The sequence below is a fragment of the Ovis aries genome, chromosome 15 (assembly GCF_016772045.2).
Source record: "Ovis aries strain OAR_USU_Benz2616 breed Rambouillet chromosome 15, ARS-UI_Ramb_v3.0, whole genome shotgun sequence".
Classification (NCBI taxonomy): Eukaryota; Metazoa; Chordata; class Mammalia; order Artiodactyla; family Bovidae; genus Ovis; species Ovis aries.
In genome coordinates, this window is record NC_056068.1 from 61,954,745 (window position 1) to 61,977,808 (window position 23,064).

The 23,064-nt window shown below is 42.0% G+C and overlaps 1 protein-coding gene across 5 annotated transcripts in view; it reads right to left on the reverse strand.

Moving 5' to 3' along the window:
- WT1 (WT1 transcription factor) overlaps positions 1 to 23,064 on the reverse strand; it is a 47,449-nt gene that overhangs the window by 12,646 nt on the left and 11,739 nt on the right. For 4 of the 5 annotated variants that reach the window (XM_027979595.3, XM_027979593.3, XM_060399504.1 and 1 more), the window contains 2 exons: positions 20,379 to 20,456; positions 19,286 to 19,336 (listed from right to left, as the gene is read on the reverse strand). In XM_027979595.3, the coding sequence (XP_027835396.1) occupies positions 19,286 to 19,336; positions 20,379 to 20,456 (129 nt within the window). The remainder of the gene's footprint in view (positions 1 to 19,285; positions 19,337 to 20,378; positions 20,457 to 23,064) is intronic. The other variant, XM_042233318.2, reaches the window with a different exon arrangement.

Sequence of the window (23,064 nt, forward strand, 5' to 3'; positions counted from 1 at the left end):
GGATAAACAAAATATGGCATATTCCTAAAGTGGAATATTATTTGAGGATAAAAGGAATGAAATACGTGATAATGAAGTACATGACAAACCTTGAAAACATTATGCTAAGAGAAAGAAGTCAGTCACAAAGGATCGCCTGCTGTATGATTCTCTTTACAAGAAACGTCCAGAAGAGGCAAATTTATAGAGACAGAAAGTAGATAGGTGGTCGACTGCTGAGGACTGAGGATTTTGAGGGGAAATGGAGAGTGATGGGTAAAGCGAAACTGAAAGTCACTCAGTTGTGTCTGACTCTTATAATCCAGAGAATTCTCCAGGCCACAACACTGGAGTAAGTAACCTTTCCCTTCTCCAGGGGATCTTCCCAAAGCCAGAGATCAAACCCAGGTCTCCCGCATTGCAGGCAGATTCTTTACCAATTGAGCCACAAGGGAAGCCCAAGAATACTGGAATGGGTAGCCTATCCCTTTTCCAGTGGATGTCCCTGACCCAGGAATCGAACCGGAGTCTCCTGCATTGCAGGCAGGTTCTTTACCAACTAAGCTATCAGGGAAGCCCGTGATTGTTAAAAACGTCCTCCAATTGTGGTACTGGTCATACAAGTCTGTGAATATACTAAAACTCCTGAATTGTACACTGCAAATGGGTGAATGGTACACTATGGAAATACATAATGCTCTTAAAAAATTAAGGTGGGGGAAAGGATAAACTGGGAGACAGACTGACATACACACATTACCAAATATAAAATAGACAATAAGACCTGCTGGGAACGCTATATTCTGTAATGGCCTAATGGGAAAAGAATCTAAAAAGAGTAGATACATGTGCATGTATAACTGATACACCATGCTATACAGCAGAAAGTAACGTAAGACTGTAAATCAGCCATACGCTTAATAAAAATTAAAGTGACTGTGCCAAAAAAAAATTATATTGCAAGTATTTATTTTTTAAAAAATTACCTCTGGGGACTGGGGTCCATGCATTTTTTTAAGCCTCTGGGTGAAAGTTAACTGTCAGGACTGAGAGCTCCCACCCTCTGCCTCTGTTACTCTAGAGAGTCCCAGGGGCCCGATATAGGAGGCACGTAGCCCACTCCATCCAAGGCTGGCTCAACTCTCACTCACCCAGGGGAGAGAATTCCTAGAAGGGAAGAGTGTCAGGACGACACACACATCCACACACCCTGCGGCCACAGCAGCTGTAGCATTTCACCTCTGGTTCTGGCTCCAGGCTTTCTAGAAAGAACTGCCTGTCTCCTTCTTACAAAGTGACGAGAGCAGCTGGGGGCGGTGGGTGGCAGTTCTGCTCCCTCTAACCTCCTACACCTCATCTCCACACCCTTCAGGTGATTTTTGACATATCTGGGAGGGGAATGTCCCAAAGAGCCAGGGTCAGATACACAAAACTAGGAGGAAATGCCAAACTCAGGTAGTGTCTGCCTTTTGGAACTTTAGAACGTGTTTGCCAAAAGAAAAAGGTCCCGTCTGGCCTCCTTACAATTGCATTCTATCAACAGTGGGGAAGGGAGAGCTGATGAGAATGGTGATACGGCAGCAGAAAGAGGACAGACAGAACAGGAATGGTGCTACCAGAACATTCTGCCTCCCAGGCTGCCTTTGCTTGGTTCGGCCTTCTGCACGGAGCCCAGATGTGACATACATGTTTTCTAGGGCTCAGGGACCCAACTATAGAAGTCTGTATTATTCTCAAGTTCCAGTGTCAAAGGGGAAGGCCTTCTCTGGTGGCTCAGTGGCGAAGAACCCACCTGCCAATGCAGAAGACCTGGGTTCGATCCCTGGGTTGGGAAGATCCCCTGGAGGAGGAAACGGCAACCCACTCCAGTGTTCTTGCCTGGGAAATCCCATGGGCAGAGGAGCCTGGCAGGCTACAGTCTGAGCAGTCGCAAAAGAGTCGGATACGACTGAGCAGCTAAACAATAATAACAAATCAAACGGGAAGAACCTGGAGTCTCCAGTCTCAGCAGCTCATCTCTGGATGTTACCTGGATTCCTGGAGGTGAGAAATATGGAAAACCGACTTTTCTCAGCCTACTTGTCCCAGGAAATGAAATGTTGCCCCACTCAAATGGGATGCCATGATCCTCACAACCAGATGCAACCAACCAACAAAAGCAGCAGGACTGTACCTGCCAAGTGTGCCACTGGACTCTTCTAGCACGTCCGTGAACAAGAAAAACAGCCAGGTCCGTTCTCATTGGCTCCATAAAACAAACACACCAATGCAGTTCCACCTGGTGGAAACTATGCCACCTCACACTCTTTCCAGCCTGGTCCACCCAGAACACTGAGTTCAACTCGTGGGCATTCAGCTTAGCAATGACTCTCTCCAGGTAAGAAAAGCAAAGCCAGTTGAGGGGCTTGAACCATAGATTAATAGAGGCAGAAAAGTCATCTGTTCCGACTTCCTCCAGCTCATCTTTACCAGCAAGACAACATGACTGGTGACTAGCTTTCAAGGCAGCCCACTCCACTTGTGTTCTTCCTGACCCAGGGACGGAACCTGGGTATCATGTGTTGCAGGCTGATTCTTTACTGTCTGAGCCACCAGGGAAGTCTAACTGTTGGGAAAGGCCTTTCTAAACAGGGCATAAATCTGCCTCTTTTATGTCTCCTAGAGAACCAGAGTATTACTATTTTACAGCTATCTGGGTGTGTCTCCTCCACTGTACCGTAAACACAGCCTTGAAAACAGAGACCAAGCTGCTCCTTTCTGCACCTCTCAACTTTGACTCAAGTAAGGTGCACAGTCTAAAATAGTTCCCTAAGATGGACCGAATCTAACTCCTCTTCCACATGACAATCCTTCAGATATCTGAAGACAGCTCTCCAGACTACAGACCTGGGGCTCTCTCAACTATAACAACGTGAACTGGCATCTAATTCCCATGCCATCCAGAACATCCTCTTCTTCATCCCATTCATTTTGTTAGGTCTCTCTCAAAGAGTAGGCTTAGTCCCTGAGAACTGTATTTATATAAGGGAGTGAGAAGGGAGGATCACAGAAGTCTTTAGAATCACAGAAGTAACAAACACCTAACAATGGAGAGAAATGCCTCACCTAAAGAAATTTCATTCCAAATTTTTTTTAAGTCAATATGCTAGTCAATATGAAGCATTATGCCCACCAGCTGCCAGGGCTCAATCCCTGGGTAGAGGGTCTGGGGCTTCCCCTCTCAACCTGGACAAAGCATTGCTGCTAACACACGTAAGAGCACATTCTCTCTTAGCACTCAAGTTACGGCGATCTTCTTCAGTCAAATGAAATCCCTGACTCCCACCCTAGTATGTACCACGGTTAAACCAGGTATTCCAACCTTGAACCTGAAGGCATGATTTTTGTTTTTTATTGCAATTCAGGACCACACATTTATCCTTCAAATTCCATTCTATTTCCTTTAGAGAGTCATCCTCAACTGTTGATATCTTTTTGCTTTGGCTTCCAAAGTCTTTGCTTTCCATCCCATTTCACATTATTTCAACATTTAAAAAGTACCTTTTCAATGTTTTCATAAGAGGAAAGGCTCTTCCTTGCTGCTGCATATATTTACAGTATGTAAAACTGGTCTCTGATATTCAGGCAGTGAAAAGATTCTAAAAGCCCTCTCCATGAGACGACCTGAGGGAAGCTATCATAAAGAATCTAGTCATTTAGATGGGGTTAAGTCCAAGAGAGCCAAAAGTCATCAGCAGGAATCAATCTGAGAAAGGGCTCAGGAAGACAGCAGCTGCTGCTGCATCAATAGCCACTGTTAAGAACCAGCTGCTAATGTAGATAGTCAAGTGAAACCAAGCTTTGTCCCCAAAGAGATCAGCCAGTACAAGTTATAGTAAGTATGTTGTGGATGAACCAAATAGGAGTGAGAATAGGACTCCTAGAGGTCTGAAACCATTAAGCCATTCAAGAAGGGCAAGTAGTTACCAGCCTAGAGAAGAGATTTCTGGGGCCAAAGATGCTCCTTTCAAGAAAGGAATCACAGAGCCCCAGAGATGGGGTAAAAACTTGTCATGACCCAGAGACAAGGGTGTTATTATTCATGGAGCCAACTGGTATCAGAAGGCAGGTTCTAGAGAAAGCATGAATCCCAAGAGTCCCACGTCTCCCTCGGGGTCGAAATGCACACACCATGACTTCCTTGCAAACCAAATAATGAGAGGAAGGTAAAGGAGCCCTGGCACTACGCACAGCATGGCACGTGACCCAAGCCTGAGAGAGGCTGGACTTTCCTAAGGAAAAAAAAAATGGTGCTTTATACAATGTTTTCATGCTTTGTTGCCTCGCGAAATACTCTTTGATGGATAAAATACTGGACTCGGCTGAATGGCAGAGCGAAAGGACTTGAAGACTCTTTGGCCAAGATGAGCAGGGAAAGCACAGGGATGGACAGTGAGGTGTAATGAAGGCAGCCATGGGGCCAGCAGGTGAGAAGAGTCAGGGGGTCTGGTGCAGGCAGGGGACCATACAGGAGAGGAAGCTGAGGGTAACAACTGCCACTTTCTTCCTACTCTGGAGCACTACACGAGAAACCACTCACAGGCTGATAAAGATACTTAACACAGCTCCTTAGGTTTTTTTGTTCAACCAGGCACAAATTGGCTTCCCTGGTAGCTTAGAGGTTAAAGCATCTGCCTGCAATGCAGGAGACCTGGGTTCGATCCCTGGGTTGGGAAGTTCCCCTGGAGAAAGAAATGGCAACCCACTCCAGGATTCTTGCCTGGAGAGTCCCATGGACAGAGGAGCCTGGTGGGCTTCAGTCCACAGGGTTGCAAAATCACTCACTTAAGTACTTAGCCTATAACTATCCACAAAGATATCAAAAACTAACTATCATGTCTTTTTGCAATAAAGATCAACTACATTAGTGACCTTCCTCGGAGACTAGTAATTCTAGAAACAGGCTTGAGCATTGCCTTGCGCATGATTAACACATCTTTGTTCCTAAACTCTTGTTTTTTTCCCTATGTGCTTTCCAAAATCCAGCTTAATAGCTTTACCAACAACTCATGCTAATCTCACTGCTCTATGGTTTCCAGAATCTACTGGGTTTTTTTTTTTTTTCTTCCTATTTAAAAACTAAGATATTTGCCTCACTTAAGCAAAAACTAAGGCGAAGTCTCAACTCTTCTGCCACCTCGCTCCATGAATTTCCATGATTATCAGCCAAGGGTCAATGATTTCGCTAAACTGTTCAGAATATGGATTTGGTTTTTTTTCCCTTAAAGCAGAGCCACAAACTCAGTACCTACAGTGGCCAAGCAAGTGAGAAAAATAAATGACGAAGGTCCTGGAAAGAAAGATGGCATCAAACTGACAGGGACAGTCAGCCCAGCCACCCCACCCCTGCCCAAAGGAGGCAGCGAGGAACTCGATCTACCAGCCAAGTACTACTGATAACATAACCCCAATGTTGCCAGATCTTTCCATCCTCCAGAAAAGTCAGAAATCACAGCTTTTATGTGAGATCACTTGAGTTTTAAATTCTGGGAAATAACCGAAATTGTAAAGAATCACTGTCAGGTCAAACAAAATCTATCTCTGGCCTAAGGGCGATCAATTTGCAACCTCTGCTTTAAAGGTTGAGCAGTGAAGTTTAAACTGCAAGCTGGAAAACTCCCTCTGGATTCTGTTGCCTCCTCCTACCTGGCAACAGAATGGAGGTGGCGATGTGTCTGATTCTTTAAGTACTGAGTCATTCAGTTCAGTTCCGTTCAGTTGCTCAGTTACGTCCAATGAATCGCAGCATGCCAGGCCTCCTGGTCCATCACCAACTCCCGGACTTCACTCAGACTCACATCCATTGAGTTGGTGATGCCATCCAGCCATCTCATCCTCTGTCGTCCCCTTCTCCTCCTGCCCCCAATCCCTCCCAGCATCAGAGTCTTTTCCAATGAGTCAACTCTTCGCATGAGGTGGCCAAAGTACTGGAGTTTCAGCATTAGAATCTTCCAAACCCTTGAAAGTTTGAAAGGATGCATACTTGAACAGCAGGAATGGTCAGTGCTGCTAGACCAAAATCCAGAAGTTATCATCTATAGGGGTCAGTGGTTTACCTCTAAACATCACTGGCCCATTTCAAAGTAGGCTTAAGCACTGACTTACAGACAGAAAACCACAGTTGTTGTGCAGTAAGTCGAAGTATGGGGCTTCCCTGGTGGCTCAGACAATACAGAATCTGCCTGCAATGCAGAAGACTCAGGTTCGATCCCTGAGTCGGGAAGATTCCCTGGAGAAAGGAATGGCAACCCACTGCAGTATTTCTTCCTGGAGTATTCCACGGACAGAGGAGCCTGGTGGGCTACAGTCCTTAGGGATGCAGATTTGGAACAACAGAGTTGACTAACACACATATACACAAGTTGAAGTGTATCTGTTTTCTACAGATGCTGTAACAAATTACCATAAATTTGGTGGCTTGAAAGGACACAAATTTGTGCTGTTACAATTCTGGAGACCAGAAGTCTAAAATAAGCTTCACTGCACTAAAGTTTATGTGTTGGCAGGGTTATTTTCTTTTGGAGACTTACAGGAGAATCTCTTTCCTTGTCTTTTTCAGCTTCCAGAACTCACTCGCATTCCTTGGCCCCTCCTTCACATCACTACATCACTCTGACCTCCTCCCACCTTCATCACATCCCTAGTCACTCTTCTGTAGTCCAGTCTCCCTCTGCCTCCCTTTTATGAGGACACTCATTACAGTGAGGGCCCATTCAGGTATTCAGGACAGTCTCCCCATCTCAAGATCCCTAACTTAGTGACATCGGTCAAGTCCCTTTTTGCTACAGAAAGCAACATTCACAGCCTCCAAGGATGAAGACTTGGATATCCTTGGGGGTCATTATTCAGGCTACCATACCAAAGGAACTGGATTTGTTTGGTTTCTTGCAGATATATTTAACAGAGCTAAATTAACCTAGATTCTTTATCTCTAGATTAACCCAAAAGATCAGTCTGAAAGAACATGGGTTTTGCATCTGAATGCCTGTGTTCCAGGCCCAAGTCTATCATTTATTTACTCTGTGGTCATGGGTGAATCATCTAAACTCTGACTCAGATTCCTCCTCTGTAAAATGAAGCAATAACCAATTTTATACATTTGCTTGAAAACCAAAGAGCTAAGCTATATGAGGAGCAAAAGTAAAACATCACTCAGTAACCTTATCCTAACAAAATGTTCAGGCCTACAGTTATATGCATGAGGTTACTAACAACCACAGAAATTACTTCTCATGTTTTTCTTTTAAGCCTGGTGATTGAAATCTGGACTTCCCTGGTGGCTCAGTCAAGTGCCTGCCTACAATGCGGGAGACCCGGGTCCAATCCCTGGGTCAGGAAGATCATCTATGTGTGTGCTTAGTTGCTCAGTCGTGTCTGACTCTTTGCGACCCCAGGGACTACAGCCCACCAGGCTCCTCTGTCCATGGGGATTCTCTAGGCAATACTGGAGCGGGTTGTCATGCCCTCCTCCAGGGGGTCTTTCCAATCCTGGGATTGAACCCAGGTCTTCCACATTGTAGGCAGATCTGAGCCACCAGGGAAGCCAGATTGAGATCAACAAAACATACTTTTTATCCTTAGCACAATGCTAGGAGTCACTAAGGGCATCACTTGAGGCAAATGACTTAGCCTTTCTGGCCTCAGCTTCGTGCACAATGAGAAAAACAGTACTCCCCATTACAATGTACAATGTACTCCCCTGTTACAAATGAGATTGGTAAGTAAAGCACTGCTTGGTACATGGTATGCCCTCAACAAATGGCATTTAACAGTGCTATCCCCATTTTAAAGCACAGAATACTGAGGTTTAAGGAAAGATCGAATTACGTGCCTAAAGTCAGATAGATGGCAAGCAGCAGACAGGGCATTTGCATCCAGGTCAGTGTAGCTCGTCTTCCTGCAAAGCCAGCTGGACAATTCTGGTGGTGCAAGCCCAACCTGGGTTCACTTCTATCATCATGACACCTGAATACTCCCTAGCTCCTTTCTCCTGGAGTATGAATGAAATTATCCATGTCTGAAGGTTTGAAAAATGCAGTGGGAGTGGGATAGGAGAATGCAGGCTGTGAGGGGCAAGTTCAAATATGTACTCTTAGCACAACTGAGCATCTGCTTGGAGGCACAATATTTATTTGGTACAAGAAAGGGCAAAGTACACTGAAGGAAATGGTCTGCTTGTGTGCAATAGAGCAGTTGACAGTGAACAAAATTTTTACAAGAAAATTTCTTTCTACCTAACTGGGAAAATAAACTAAGCAGAAGAAATTATCAGCAGAGCATACATCTCATGACTCTGCTTTTGGCTGTGACACGGACTGTACATTTTCTTAAACAGCTTTAAAATGCATTAAAATGTATCCTGAGAAAGTTTGCTTTTCCTAGACAGCTTTAAAATACATAATCATGTGACCTTAGAAAGTTTGTAAAAACAGGAAAATGTCCCTCATATAACACAAGTTATGAGCCCTCTTCCTGCTAAAAACTTGTACACTGAGGTTCGACCCAGAAAAAACTTAATGTTTAAAGAGTAGCTTCTTTAGAAATGATTAATTTTGATATTTCACAGGCACAAGAAGATTAATAAAAAGGAATTGAGGTTTTACAGATGAGGAAAACCAGAGCTGCCCTGAAATCCCTTATCAACAGAAGAAGTTTAAAAAAAAAGAGAGCCTTTTGAGGGCAACTAGCATTTGATATGAATATTCAAAAAGGGGAAACCTCCACCTGTGATTTCTCTCTCCCACCTCTAATCTTTGGCCAGGTGAATAACCGCCCCCCCCCCCATTCTTCACCTCTTTCTTCTTGTCTCTGCAGAATTAATCAGATTTAAAGGGAAACACATGGGAAAACCTCATACTCTGGTGTATCTAGAAAATGAAATTTACTCATCAACCCTTCTTCTCACTCCATCTTTGCTGCTGCTGCTGCTAAATTGCTTCAGTCGTGTCCGACTCTGTGCGACCCCATGGTCTACAACCTACCAGGCTCCTCCGTCCATGGGATTCTCCAGACAAGAATACTGGAGTGGGGTGCCATTGCCTTCTCCACCATCTTTGCTACTTAGGCTTATATATGAGATGCTGAGATGCCTGAATTTTTTGTGTGTGTGTGTGTGTTGAAAATACACTGTGCAAAAAGAAAATATATTTTGTTGCAAGCCTTGAGAACCATCACCCCTGTCTAGTGTGCCAGTTTTGAGGGAAAAGAGCAATGGAATCAGGTTTTAAAAGTTCACTTCCTGAAAGTTTAAACACAAGAGATGAAACTGAACATACCACCATTCCTCAATTATTCTTGCCAAAAAAAGAGGAACCCAAATCTAATCAAGCCTCCAGATCTAACTACTTATTTATAGGAAAAACAGGGCATGGACATCCCAAGTTAAAAGACTTTAAGAGGAAGCAATCTGCCAAACCTGATTGTGAAATATTCTATTGACCAATTGACCTGCTATCTTCAACAAATCAGAGTATGAGAAAAGAGAGGAGGTGGGGGCAGGGAGGGCAGTTACAGCATGAAAGAGACAAGCTGCTGCTGCTGCTGCTGAGTCGCTTCAGTCGTATCCAACTCTGTGCGATCCCATAGATGGCAGCCCACCAGGCTCCCCCGTCCCTGGGATTCTCCAGGCAAGAACTTTGGAGTTGGGTTGCCATTTCCTTCTCCAATGCATGAAAGTGAAAAGTGAAAGTGAAGTTGCTCAGTCGTGTCCGACTCTTTGAGACCCCATGGACTGCAGCCTACCAGGCTCCCCCATCCATGGGATTTTCCAGGCAAGAGTACTGGAGTGGGGTGCCACTGCCTTCTCCAAAAGAGACAAGAGAAGACAATTATTAACAAAAAAAATCAACAAAACAATAACCCTATGCATAAATACTCACCATACACACAGACCAGCCAGAGACAGTTGGACTTGAACTGATGAGTCCTAGAGGCTTAGGGTCAAGAAGTCCCCTGGGAAGCCTCGTGGTCACACCAGAATGCTTGGATTTAAAGCTTTACTGAATGAAAATATAATTTCCCTATAGTTTGAACAAGCATACTGAAAACAAAGACTGAAAGATACAGTTTCTTTAACTAATCCAGCATAGAAAGCAGAATATAAAAATGAAATGATCAAGTTAAACCTGACCGAGTTAAAAAAAAAAAAGTAACTGATAATTTACAAGTATCAGATTTCCTCAGCAGTCTGCAGAAAACAGTCTGCAGAAAACAATCAGCCATATTTTTACTTGAAAAATTTATTTTCTTCCTGCCTTCTGGTGTTTCATTTCAGTTCAGACCTCAACAAAAAGACCTATTATTTTTTATGTATAATTAAAATATTTGCATATCATTTTCCATTAAAAATTATACTATACTAATAATTCTTATTATTATGCTTTTTAATGCACACTTTTTTCATGAGCATTAGAAAGAGGGCTCCCCATCCCTACTCCATCCTTATTTTCTAGCCAGGTCTTGTACATCCCTGCAGCATCCAGCTCCACATCATATCTGGAGGGGAAGAGGATTCACTCCACTTTCACTAACTCTGACTTTTCAAATCCCTGGAGTGTCCTTTTATCTTTTTTCCCACCTTCCTCTGGAAAGATAGACCTCTTCCCCATTCAGGGAGCCACCCCTCTCGAATCCACCCTCAGGCTCCAGGAGCGTGTACATGCCTAGGGCTTGGCCAATCAGATCACTGTATTCTCTAGCTACGCGACCCAATCCTGGCCAATCAGAGCCTTCCCTGGGTCCTTTGGTGGAGAAGGACCAAAAGGGAAACTGTCCTATGAAACTGTCAAAAACAGCTACTTTTGTCACAATAAAGAGAGTCTGTCTGAGAAGAGAGCCAACACAAAGGAGAGCAGAGGCAAAGGACAATGAAACAGTATTCTAAAGACACTGTCTCAGCTCCTGAATCCATACAAGGGGATTTAAAATACAGTAAGCTGCTAAATTTAAATTCCCTCTTGACCTAGGCCAGTTACAACTAAGGTTCTGCCACTTGCTATAGAAAAAGCCCTGCTAATGTATAACAGTTATCTCAAAATAATTGGATTTATTTTTCAACAAACATACCAAAACACAATACCTATAAGTGAGTACTGAGAAAGGTCCTTCAAAGTATTACCTTCTGGAGAATGACCACTTGTTCCAACCATGCTAGCTATTACTACTGAAACTTGTTTGGATTCCTGTTCAAGAGCTTCACTACAGTCACAGTTCATGTTCTCACTTCCATGCAGTCTAGTCGTTGGCCACTATTTAATAGGGAATATAGGCTGAGCGGTTAATAGCCTGATAACAACGTCTGTATAAATCAGCCATTATGAACCATCAAGCTTTCCTCACCATTTGAAATGGCATACAAACCTCCTCCAACTGCCTTTTCTCTTACTTTACACTCAGAGCAGAGCTAAAAGCAATTTAAAATCTAGCTTCCCACAATAGTTTGGGGAGAATACAGCTCCCCTTCAAAAGAAATCCCACTCTACTTACTGACTGCTACTGCTGGGAAGAATATTTTTAGGCATGCTTCCTACCTCAACACATACAAACATAGGAACTCATGTTCTCACAGACGACCTCACCACACCATACAAGAAAGAGCTGGATCTCCCCTTACATGTGTCCGGTTTTGAAGTGCTAGTTCATCAGAGTCCCAGTTTCATCTAACTCACTGGGTTCTATATTCTCAACACTTTCGCCAGAGTTTCACCCTAAGAACAGGTGTCTCAGCTTCACATGATAGACAAATTCTATGTGGGGAAAATTAGCAGGATCTTTTGCAGCCTGAGTTCTCAAAGGCTCCCACCCAGCTTGCTCATACACTCTTAAATTCTTAAATCTGAAAAATTTTACTCAAGTATTCTCAATTACCTTAAAAAAAAAAAAATCCTCCCTAAAACCCCAGAATCAAGCTCAGTGGTCTTAAGACTAAGCCCTTTCCTGCTTCTCCAGTTGAAATGGAGATTGGTACAGTGAAGGCCAGTACATACTCTCTCTTTCAAAGGCACCACATTACCTGACATTAGGGCTTCCCTGGTAGCTCAGATGATAAATGATCCATCTGCAACGCAGGAGACCCTGGTCTGATTCCTGGGTCAGTAAGATTCACCTGGAGAAGGGATAGGCTACCCATTCCATTGTTCTTGAGCTTCCCTGATGGCTCAGCTGGTAAAGAATCCTCCTGCAATGTGGGAGACTTGGCTTTGATCCCTGGGTTGGGAAGATCCCCTGGAGAAGGGAAAGGTTACCCACTCTACTATTGTGGCCTAGAGAATTCCATGGACTGAATAGTCCATGGAGTCAAGTCACAAAGAATTGGACACGACTGAGCGACTTTCACTTTTTCAGCTGACATTAGTAACATAAGGTATTTCAAGGTGAAGAAACAGAAAAAAAACCTGTAATACATTAAAAGGAATCACACTCACTCTCAAACAGATGTTTGAAGCCAGAAGCATTAAGATCATGAATCTTTTCAAGATTAAAAAATCTTGAAAAAGAAATTCAAAAGAGGGACATCTGACATACATAGAATGAGACCAGAATTGATAAAGGTAATAAGGATGGATTATTCAAAGCAGTTTGGGGATAGGACTAGTTAGAAATAAATTTAGAAATAAATTAAGGTGGAATCCAGTTGTCTAGTAAGTTGAGAATAAATTAAATGTTTAAATGTTAAGAATTCAATCAAAAAAATATACCAAAAGATAGAAAGTAAAAAAAAAAAAAACAAAAAAAAAACTTGGAATTGGAAAAATCTTTCTAGGCATAATATAAAAGCCAAAAGTTGAAACTATGAAACATAAGTTGATCATTTTTGCTATGACAATAAAAATTTCTAACAAAAAAACATTAATATTGTTAAAATGTAATACCAAACAGAGGAAACATTTGCAGCATATATGACAAGCAAAGGGTTAATATCCTTAGAAACAAAGAGCTCTTGGTAACCAATATTACCACTAGATGAACTATCTCAGCTCCTAGATGCCCATGAAGCCTCTTCTCTTTCAAGGACCCTGTTCTAGCAGTTCTATCCCCTCCCATCATTAATTTCACTCTTCCTGATCATGTCTCAATAGCAAACAGGCAAGTGCTTCCATCTAAATATAAATAAATCAAAGCAATTTTTAAAAATCCAACTTTTCCTGACCCTCTCTCCCTACTGAGCTAGAACCCCATTTCTTAGCTTCCTTTTGCTGCAAAACTCCAGGGAAGTGTTATTTTAATACAACGTCTCTAGCACATCTTGTTCACCTCTTTGCAACCCCATGGACAGTAGTCCACCAGGCTCCTCTGTCCATGGGATTTCCCAGGCAAGATTACTGGAGAACATTGCCATTTCCTTCTCCAGGGAATCTTCTCAACCCAGGGATCAAACTCACATCTCCAGCATTTCAGGGGATTCTTCACCTGCTAAACCACCAAGGATCTCTTAAACTCATCTCTATCAGGCTTATGCCCTTTCCCTCTAATCTTTTCAGAGGCAACTATAGTTAATAGTTCAGTAAATGTTTCCAGAATATTTTCTTTGCAGATACAAATATACCCCAATATGTTTAAACACTAGTTATCTCTGTGTGGTGAGATAACACACGACTTTTCTTTTTTCCTTTTCCTTTTTCCATGTTTTGGTACTGTCTGAATTTTTCATTATATAATAAGCCTGTGCTACTTTTATAATCCGGGGGGGGAAAAGCTATTTCCATTTTGATAAAGTTACTATCTTAGCCTTAAGAACACTACATCTGTAGCTTTGCTTTTAAAGTGACGAGTTAGAAATGAAACTAGAATAAATGAACGTGTTCACTTTCAACAGGAAAAAACCCTACTAAAATAGGCAGCAGCCCCTCATTCCAGAGGTGCATTTATTTGGATGACATTTTATTTATTTATTTATTTATTTATTTATTTATTTTTCTTGGATGACATTTTATGAGTGCAGCTTCTATACTGATGTTTTTCTAGTTAGAGATTATGATGGGGCATGGGGGTTGATGACAAGGAGAATAAATGGTAAAGCAGAGGGTTTCAAAAAGGCCCATGATGGAACCATAGACATGAGAGGTCTAAAAGACTCCTTGAGGTCATGAAAGAGAGCCTCCATTCACCTTATATACCTTGCTGCTGCTGCTCAGTCGCTTCAGTCGTGTCCGACTCTGTGTAACCCCAGAGATGGCAGCCTTACAGGCTCCCCCGTCCCTGGGACTCTCCAGGCAAGAACACTGGAGTGGGTTGCCATTTCCTTCTCCAATGCATCAAAGCAAAAAGTGAAAGTGAAGTTGCTCAGTTGTGTCCGACTCTTAGCAACCCCATGGACTGCAGCCCACCAGGCTCCTCTGTCCATGGGATTTTCCAGGCAAGATTATTGGAGTGGGGTGCCATTGCCTTCTCCCTTATATACCTTATATACCTTCTCAAACTCCAACACACACCTTTATCAACAGACTGGGACCCTCATTAACCCCTTTCTGCACCGAGTCCACCATGCTCATCATTCCCAGCTGGGCCCCCTTCATCACCACCTTCCTTTGGTATGATTTCCGCTCAGTAGTTCTTTCTTCTCCTGACCTGAACAGGTCTGTTATCTATCCTTCTGTTTATGAGATAAAACTCATTCCCTGCTTTAAAACAGAACAGTTAGAAACACAGTATGGAGGCGCTAAGTCTATAAAGCCCAAAATATTTCTTAAAGCAAAGTATTTTTAAGAGGTTGAGAATATTTTCAAAAAAACACAGAACCCTGCAATGGCCTACAGAACTACCTTTGCTGAATCAGATCTAAGTTGAAGCCAATCATTTGTTAATAAAAAAGAAAAGGACACAAATGGGAAAAGGTCTGATGGGTATGCGACATAATATTAACAGTAGTTTCATCGGGGCTGCTGCTGGAAGTGTTAATCTCCTTTCCTATAAAATTGGATTTTCTGTTCTATAAATTTATACATGAATTGAATATATGCCCAAAGAGAAAAGGGGGAAAAGATGAAAAGCTAGAGGAAGGAAAGCAGCAGCAGGGAAGTGAAGTGAAGACAAAGAAACCACTGCACCAGTCCATGCTGAAAGGAACAGGAGAGACAGGGCTAAGTCAGTCCTCGTCTCTATCCTGCAAACCCAGAGAGTCCCCTGCTTTGTTCTGGGAAGTCCAGCTAACGGACTCTAGCCAAGTCCAGCACAGTTGAAATGCGTAAGTGTAACTGTATAAAAGAAGAAATTAACAGCTTTATCCTGGGAGTGGAGGTGGAGGAGTGCCCTCAGGAATGCTGATATTCCCAGAGCTGCTTCTCTCCACCTTTGTGTTTGCATCACAAGCTCCAGGAGCCCCTGAAAAGCAAGCTATCCATTTTCGAGAAGTAAATCTCTTGGATGGATACCTTCTGTTCACGGGCTGGAGAGGGAAGGTGCTGAGCTGTGTGTTGGAACTCCCAGCCAGAGAAGACAGCTATCTCTTCTGGCAGAGGTTCTCAGGGATGAGACCATGTCTAGTGGGGATTTTCTCCAGATTCGACAGCCTTGGCCCTACCCAAACACGCAGCTTTGTTTTCACCATACATCACTCATCCTGAGACCTTTCGTTTTTCCTTTCAAGCATCCACAGGTCAAATACTGTGTGTTCCCAACAGTCTGAACTTCTTGGACCAGCAAAGGGGGCCATTCATTTTGCTCAGCACTCCTTTCACATTTCTATTGTGTTCAATTTCCCACTCCCCCTACCCAAGTCCCCAGAGAATAACTTCTTCCTTGTTTTAACAACTTGGACCACGGTCAAGGTTGATGTGTTTCTCCATTTTGCAGGATATTTTCTTCAGAAGAGACAAAACAGAGGCTGACAGAGGAGCTGGGCTTGGGAGCAGCGTTGGGAAATGAGCAGGCATTAGGAACACACAAAAAATGCTTCTAAAGAAACACAAAGCAGACAACAATGCAAGGTGCCACCCACAGAATTATTCAGAAAAGCGGACTAGTCCTGAGAAAGATTTCCCTGCGATTTTTTCTCCCAATGACCCACTTAGAAAATTTAATCTCATTGTTTGTAGGTAAGGAAAGTGGTCAGAGTTAGCAAAGTAGCTTCATAAGGTATCTTCCCTTTGACTTAAACTGAAATACAACATTCTCCCACTTGACGTCATAAAAGCAGCTCTGATTCTTATCATGCAGAGATGAAAATGAGTAAAGGGAGAAGGAGAGAGAGGGGTAAATCAGTGGCAAGATTCTTTCCTCCCCCTTGTGTGGGTGCTTAGTCGTTCAGTCGTGTCCGATTCTTCGCGACCTCATCAACTGTAGCCTGCCAGGCTCCTCTGTCCATGGGATTTTTCAGGCAAGAATACTGGAGTGGTTGCTATTTCCTCCGCCAGGGGAATCTCCCCAACCCAGGGGTCCAACTCATATCTCCTGTGTCTCCCACACTGCAGGCAGATTTTTTACTGGCTGAGTGATCAGGGAAGCCCCTCCTCGCCCATGTTTCATATTTTCTTCTTATCTTGCCCTCACTCTCCCTAAAACTCTATCCCCACCCAGTATAACACTGCTTCCCAACATCTAATGAAAGATGTCTCTGTGGACTTGCCTAGGACACAAGGAAACAAGCTTATTCTTTTTTAAAAAGTATGATTTTCAAAGAAAGAAAATGTGAACAAATATTTAGTGGGTATTAGTCTCGGGTACACGATCTTTTAATAAAAACGTGATAACGCTTCTTTTTTATGAGTGATTTAGAAATTACATCCTTTTCCCCCCAAAAACATGACTCAGACATCCAGTTTCCCTGTTACAGATCTATGCTGTTACCATGACTTTTCACACCACTGATTTCAGATAGTGTCCAGACACTAGTTATGGATTAATGCAAAAATACAGTTAGTTCTCTTTGTCTTTCTTCGCATTGGATCTTTTCCCAAATTTTCCATGAAAAGCCTTTTCATACCATGACAAAGGAAAACAAATCTGGTACAGAGAATAAAGACACCTACTCAGATTATGTACCCTCTGGGGAAAACCACTTTCTACTGTGATATTAGTTTCAATTGTATCCAGTTCTCAGCTGTTCATGGGCTTGAAGGAAAGAGCTAAGGAGTTGCTATTTTAAGAGCTAAAAGAGAGGCAAATTGTGGGTCATGATACATTAGCAAGTTGTAAAATCACAACCAGCATTTTTTAAGATGATATGCAATAAAGCAGAAAACATCAGTAAGTAAAGCATGTAATATTTTTTAGTGAAAATGTGTGTGTATGTGTGTGTTGTGTACATTCGGTCTCAGTGTAAAGGTATTTTTAACTGTGGTCACAGTCTAGAAAGTTTAAGAAACTCTAATCTAGAGCCCAGATCCTGCAGTCAGACAGAAGTGGGTTCCAACACGGCTCTCACACTTACTTGCTAAGTGAACTTGCTTAGGTAGCGTAACCTCTCAAGCCCTCATCTGAAAGATGTGTTTGACTACAGGATTGTCGTGAAAACAAAAGTACATAAAGCCCTTCACACCTGGCCCAATAAGGTTCACATCCATCCTTAGATAAATATTCAATTCCCACACAGAAACAAACATTTAGCTGACTTACAGTATGTGCCAAAGAGATCAAAAACCCAACGTGAGAGAAGATAAACTAGACAATTGTAACTTTTTGTTCTCCAGAGAGTTACAGTACTCTTATAAGACTATCTATTGGAGTCACTTGATGCTTTTTACACAGCTCTCTGAATAAAGTATTCAAGAAGCACATTTTAATTTCAAGAATCCTTTTTCAAAATGTAAACACCAGATCAATGAAAACTCTTCTAGTTTTTGTTTCTTATACAGGATTGAACAAAACAAATTTATTCTCACTTTGCACTTCATATTTATAGCTTCTGACTCCCTGCTGCTGCTAAGTCGCTTCAGTCGTGTCTGACTCTGTGCGACCCCATAGACGGCAGCCCACCAGGCTCCCCCGTCCCCGGGATTCTCCAGGCAAGAATACTGGAGTGGGTTGCCATTTCCTTCTCCAATGCATCAAGGTGAAAAGTCAAAGTGAAGTCGCTCAGTCGTGCCCGACTCTTAGCGACCCCATGGACTGCAGCCTACCAGGCTCCTCTGTCCATGGATTTTCCAGGCAAGAGTACTGGAGTGGGGTGCCATTGCCTTCTCCTCTGACTCCCTAGCAAGTGACTAATACCATGTGCCTGAAGATTTTAAAAGATACCAAGGTTATCTCACCAATGGAAAGACCCAGATTAAAATATATGCCAAGATTCCTTATACATAATTCTTTTAATTAAGTAAACAAACAAAGCCTATATTCCATCATGAAGAAATTTTAAAAAACTGAAACATACTCCTCACTTCACAATCATGTTCTATCTATTCTTGGCATGTAGTTTGGGGAGAGTTACTGAATTCTGAGAGAAGAAAAGTAAGGGATTCAGAAAGAAAGGCTGGGACCAGGAAAGATAACATAAGTTTCAAGTAGCTAGAAAGATACAATGCTGAAATTGTCATCAACCCTTGGATGGAAGTGGGGAGAGAAAAATTCCCAATCAACAGCAGGCTTCTATACTTCTGGTCTAGAGAAAGGAAGCGGAGATCTGGTTAAAATAGTTGACAAACTTCGGGCTGGGTGTGGAAAGAAGGCTCTAATAGTTTTAGAAGATGAAAAACACCTTTGCTGATCACCAAAGGATGATCCAAAAAACAGCACAGAACCAACAAAAGAAAGAAGGGCCAGAAGAGGGAGGCTGGTTCTGGTGTTTAAGCAGAGAAAACAAAATCAAAAGAAACAGTTACAAAAATGTCCCAGGGTGTAGGTTGTAAGGCTGGGGAAAACACAGATGTTTAGGAACTCTAAAAAGTCTTTGCAGAAAGTCTGACCATAGATTTGGGGTAAAAGTTAAGTTCTCCCTGAGAGATTTAAAGGTAAATAGAGAAAAGGCAAATTAAGTATGGCTGAAAGATTTGACAGATGTAACAAGAATATGTGTAATACCACAAATTAAATATTTTTTTGAAACATTTGCCAGGAAATGAGCAGGGTTCCTAAGGCATCATTTCTTGTCTTCCAGGAGTATGCTGATGAGAAATGTCACCACCTCCATTTTTACCCACATACATATCTACAGTAAATAAGAGGGGGCAGAGAGAGAGAGGAAAAAAAAAAAAAAAAAAAAGGATCACTTCTTCCCATCCCTGTGCACCAACTGCTGCCCTGATTACCCATCGTCAGTCCTAACTCCTACATCACCCAGCTGCCAGTCAACAAGGCCTACATCGTTTGCTTTGCCATCATCGCATTGTCCACTCACTTGCTCTGCCCTTCTGTCCATTTCACTGAGCTGGAGCTCCCAGCAGCAACTCTAGAAAAGAAGAAGAGGTGGGAATGGGGACTGGAGCATGCACGGCTCTAGCAAGCCCAGATCCCGCAATCCAATGAGAAGCCACTAAATACACAGAGATGAGGTGCCAGCTGTCTAGTCAAGAGTGCTGAACTGTGTCCCTGGTCCCACTGGGCTGATGGTGGGGGTGGGCAGTAGAAGGCCCCACAAGGAGACTGGAAAGAGCCTTTGCTTTGGAATCAGAAATGGACTTGGAATCTCAGCTCTATCGCACACATAGTATGATGTGAGCTTGGGAAATTACTTAAATTTCTGAGCTTGACGAACTTCTTTGAAAAACAGGATAACAGTGCCTAGGAGGCACCATAATGCCATCGGGAAGATAGGATGAGGGGACCCAGATGAGTATCTGTTACACCACAGGGGCTTTGTGACTGTCATGTCCGACGGCCTATCCACTCAGATTCAAACCTAAAAGTGACTTCTCTTACTGTTTAAAGCAAGTTCCACCTTGCTTTTTTCATTTCCAGGTGCAAAGCATTGCCCCTACCTATGTTTGACTGCTGTGTTCTCTGTATTCTGGTTGTGTATCAAATGTGATAAAAGCCTCTTGAGGCAACAAGGTGTGACCACATCTGACTTTGGATGGTCCAAATCACCTTCAGATACAAGTTTAGATCTTGGACTTTGTAAACTCAAAGCATTTCTAGGGAAGATGATATAATGATTATCTTTGGTGATATCACAGGCAAAACATAAATATTAAACAAGTTTGAATGGACACAACTTTAAGGAACTCTAAAACATTTAATAAGGAAAGGCCATATGGAGTTTTCCCAGTATTCTCAACCCCTCATTCTAGACAAAGACATCCCCTAACTATATTCCTAAAAATTTAATACTGAACAAAACTGACCAACTGGGAGAAGGAGGTATGCATCTTAATTCTGTAGAGAGCCACGCCTATTCTACAACTGTGCTCTCTTCCTATGGAATAAGGACCTTGAAAATGGTTCAAACAGGTGTAAGTTACTGTTGAAAGGAAATGGAGTAGAGAACTTACCCCTTCAATGTGGCTCCTAAGTTCATCTGATTCCAGGTCATGCATTCAAGTTGGGAGGTCATCTGGTATAAATTGTCACTGTCAGAAAAACGTCCAGAGTTAGAAATTCATAGTATACAACATATATGTGTGCAATTTTTTTTCCAAAAAGCAACAGACTTTTAACTTTTCTTTACAGTGAAAGCCTCCACATTTTCCAGAATGGACAGAATACATGAGTCTAAAATGATTTTCATTTCATCCCACTGATCTCCACATCTCATTCAATTCACACACAGCAGAAAGGATGTGAGAACAATTTGGAAGCCTTTAAAAAACCTTAGTAGAGCAAACACTGAAGTTTCTAAAGAGGTATTAAACCTCTGAAGGGAAGAGGCTAAAGGGAGTGAAACTTTGAAAGGCAACACAGGCTGGATAGCTCAACATTAAAGTTAAAAGCCTGGAGCTGAAAGTAGAAAGACAGCAGATTAATTATTCGTGAAAAGGCCATTAACTTGTTTTAATCAAAAGGATAAGTATCATGTGGATTATGAGGGCCTGAAAAGTCAAAGAGTGATGGGTGATGGATGGTCTAATACTCAAGGATGTGACAAGCAGAAGAAAGAGGATGATAAACTCTAGATACAACTCAAGGAATCATTCTCTATAAATTTTATGGTCATGGTATAAGTCAAAGGGAGTTTTTTTCAAAGGCCCCAACCCAGACCTTTATTATATAAGGGAAAACAATGGCTGATCACTTACATTAAGATCCCAAAGGAAAACTGTATCACCATATAAACCAACCAAAAATTATTCTTTTATTTTTCACATACAACTTTTAAAACCATGTCTATTGTATATGTCTTAAAATACTTCTTTAAATGCATTATAGAAGAGCTGTCACATTTATTTCCTAAAATAACACTCTTCTCAAAAGTATCCTGCACGGTACAACTCAACATCTTTATTACATGCTTTTATTTTTACTAATTCATTAATTTCATATTTATCTCCTTTCTAGAAAACTAATATACCAACCGATCACCAGAAATCTCCTACATAGCCAAGTTCTATTAGGGATACATTTAGTCCTGAAGTAAAATGGTTAATTATGAAATTTGAGGCCCAAGAGATGAATGGTTTTGTCTGGGAACCTTTGGTCTAAACACATTACAGACTATTTCCATTCCACCTTCATGGCAGAAAGGAAAGAAGGTAAGAAGCTTTCAGTATCTAATGTATGTGATACCAGATCGCAAATTCTGGACAATCTCCACCTTGTCACCACATTCCTTTGGGCTGCTTCATCCATCGGGCAGAGGCAACACCAAAGTTTAATTAAGAGAAGGTTTTGTCAGGCCAGCCAAACTGGGAACCTGTGGAGGGGTGAGGGAAGTAACAGCATGTATCCCTTGGAATAAATGAACCCTGTGCTCTCTCTCAACATCGCTTGATAAATCACGGTAGAGTCCATCTGCCTCTCATAGAATGACTCGGAAAATTATTTGGAACTCCTTAGTGGCGGGCACACAGAATAAGGAGGAAGTCAGATTCCAGGAGGGAATTTTACATATGAAATGTGAAGTGACTTCAAACTCCAAGTATGTGTAGTTTCATTAGTCAGTGCCTATCTGGACCCCATCATTCATCCCTGTGTCCAACTGGCTATTATGCTACTACAATATACTACATATCAATGAAAAAAAAAAAAAAGATTAGTTTCTCCAGCAGCTTCTCTGTTTGCAGCCGCAGTCGGTGCTGGTCTGTGCCACTACATTTAGCAATTCCACGAATTCTTGCTGTAAGGCCAGTGTAATTAATTCCTGAAGGACCCCAATTTTTATTAGAAGTGCCAGCCTGCTGCATTTAACACAGGAGAGTTTCTTGAACTTTCTTTGGGCTGACAGTTCATTAATAAGCAGCCTCCTCCACAATCTCTACTGGTTTTTGTTCTCCTGTGCCTTTTCATCAAGCAATCCATTTATTAATCTTGCCATTAATCTCAGCCAACAGGCATTGTATTCCCCAGGCAGCTCTCTGTTTTTGTCACTGATTTTTTAAAAATTGTTCACCAACTAAAATCACTCAGCCCCGGTTGACAATTTTCCTAGGTCCTACTGGGATTGAGATCTTTCTGAAATTATTTCATCCTTGCATAAGACTAACAACATTGTAATTTTCAAGAGGTCTGAGAAGCAAGATGAGTGACAGGAGTTTACACATATGGGTCAATGAGTCCCAAACATCTAACTTTATGATTCTGGAATTTTCTCACAGACTTAAAGAATAAGCCCAACAGATTCCTAAAGAGAAAGTAAGTTTTTAAGTACATTTTCTTGGCCCCCAGAAAGCAAACCTTCTTAAATACAAAATCTATGCCTTATATATGTATCTTCCTAGTGGGGGCTTGAAAATCCTCTTTACTGCACTGCTTAATAGGTAGCCACTAGTGAGACATGCTGTTTAGAACCTGAAATATGGAGAGTGCCACATGCTTAAGTAAGAGTTGGGCTTTCGGAGTTAAATAGAATGTTTTTAAATTTTTCTGTTTCTAATTTTTTAAATGTGGCTACTGGTAAACTTCAAATTAAGTAGATGACTTGCATTATGTTTCTACTGAACAGGGTTCCTCTGTAAGTTTTAGGACCTTGAGCAAATCAGTTCAAATCTCTGCACCTCAGTTTTCTCATCTGTTAAATGGGAA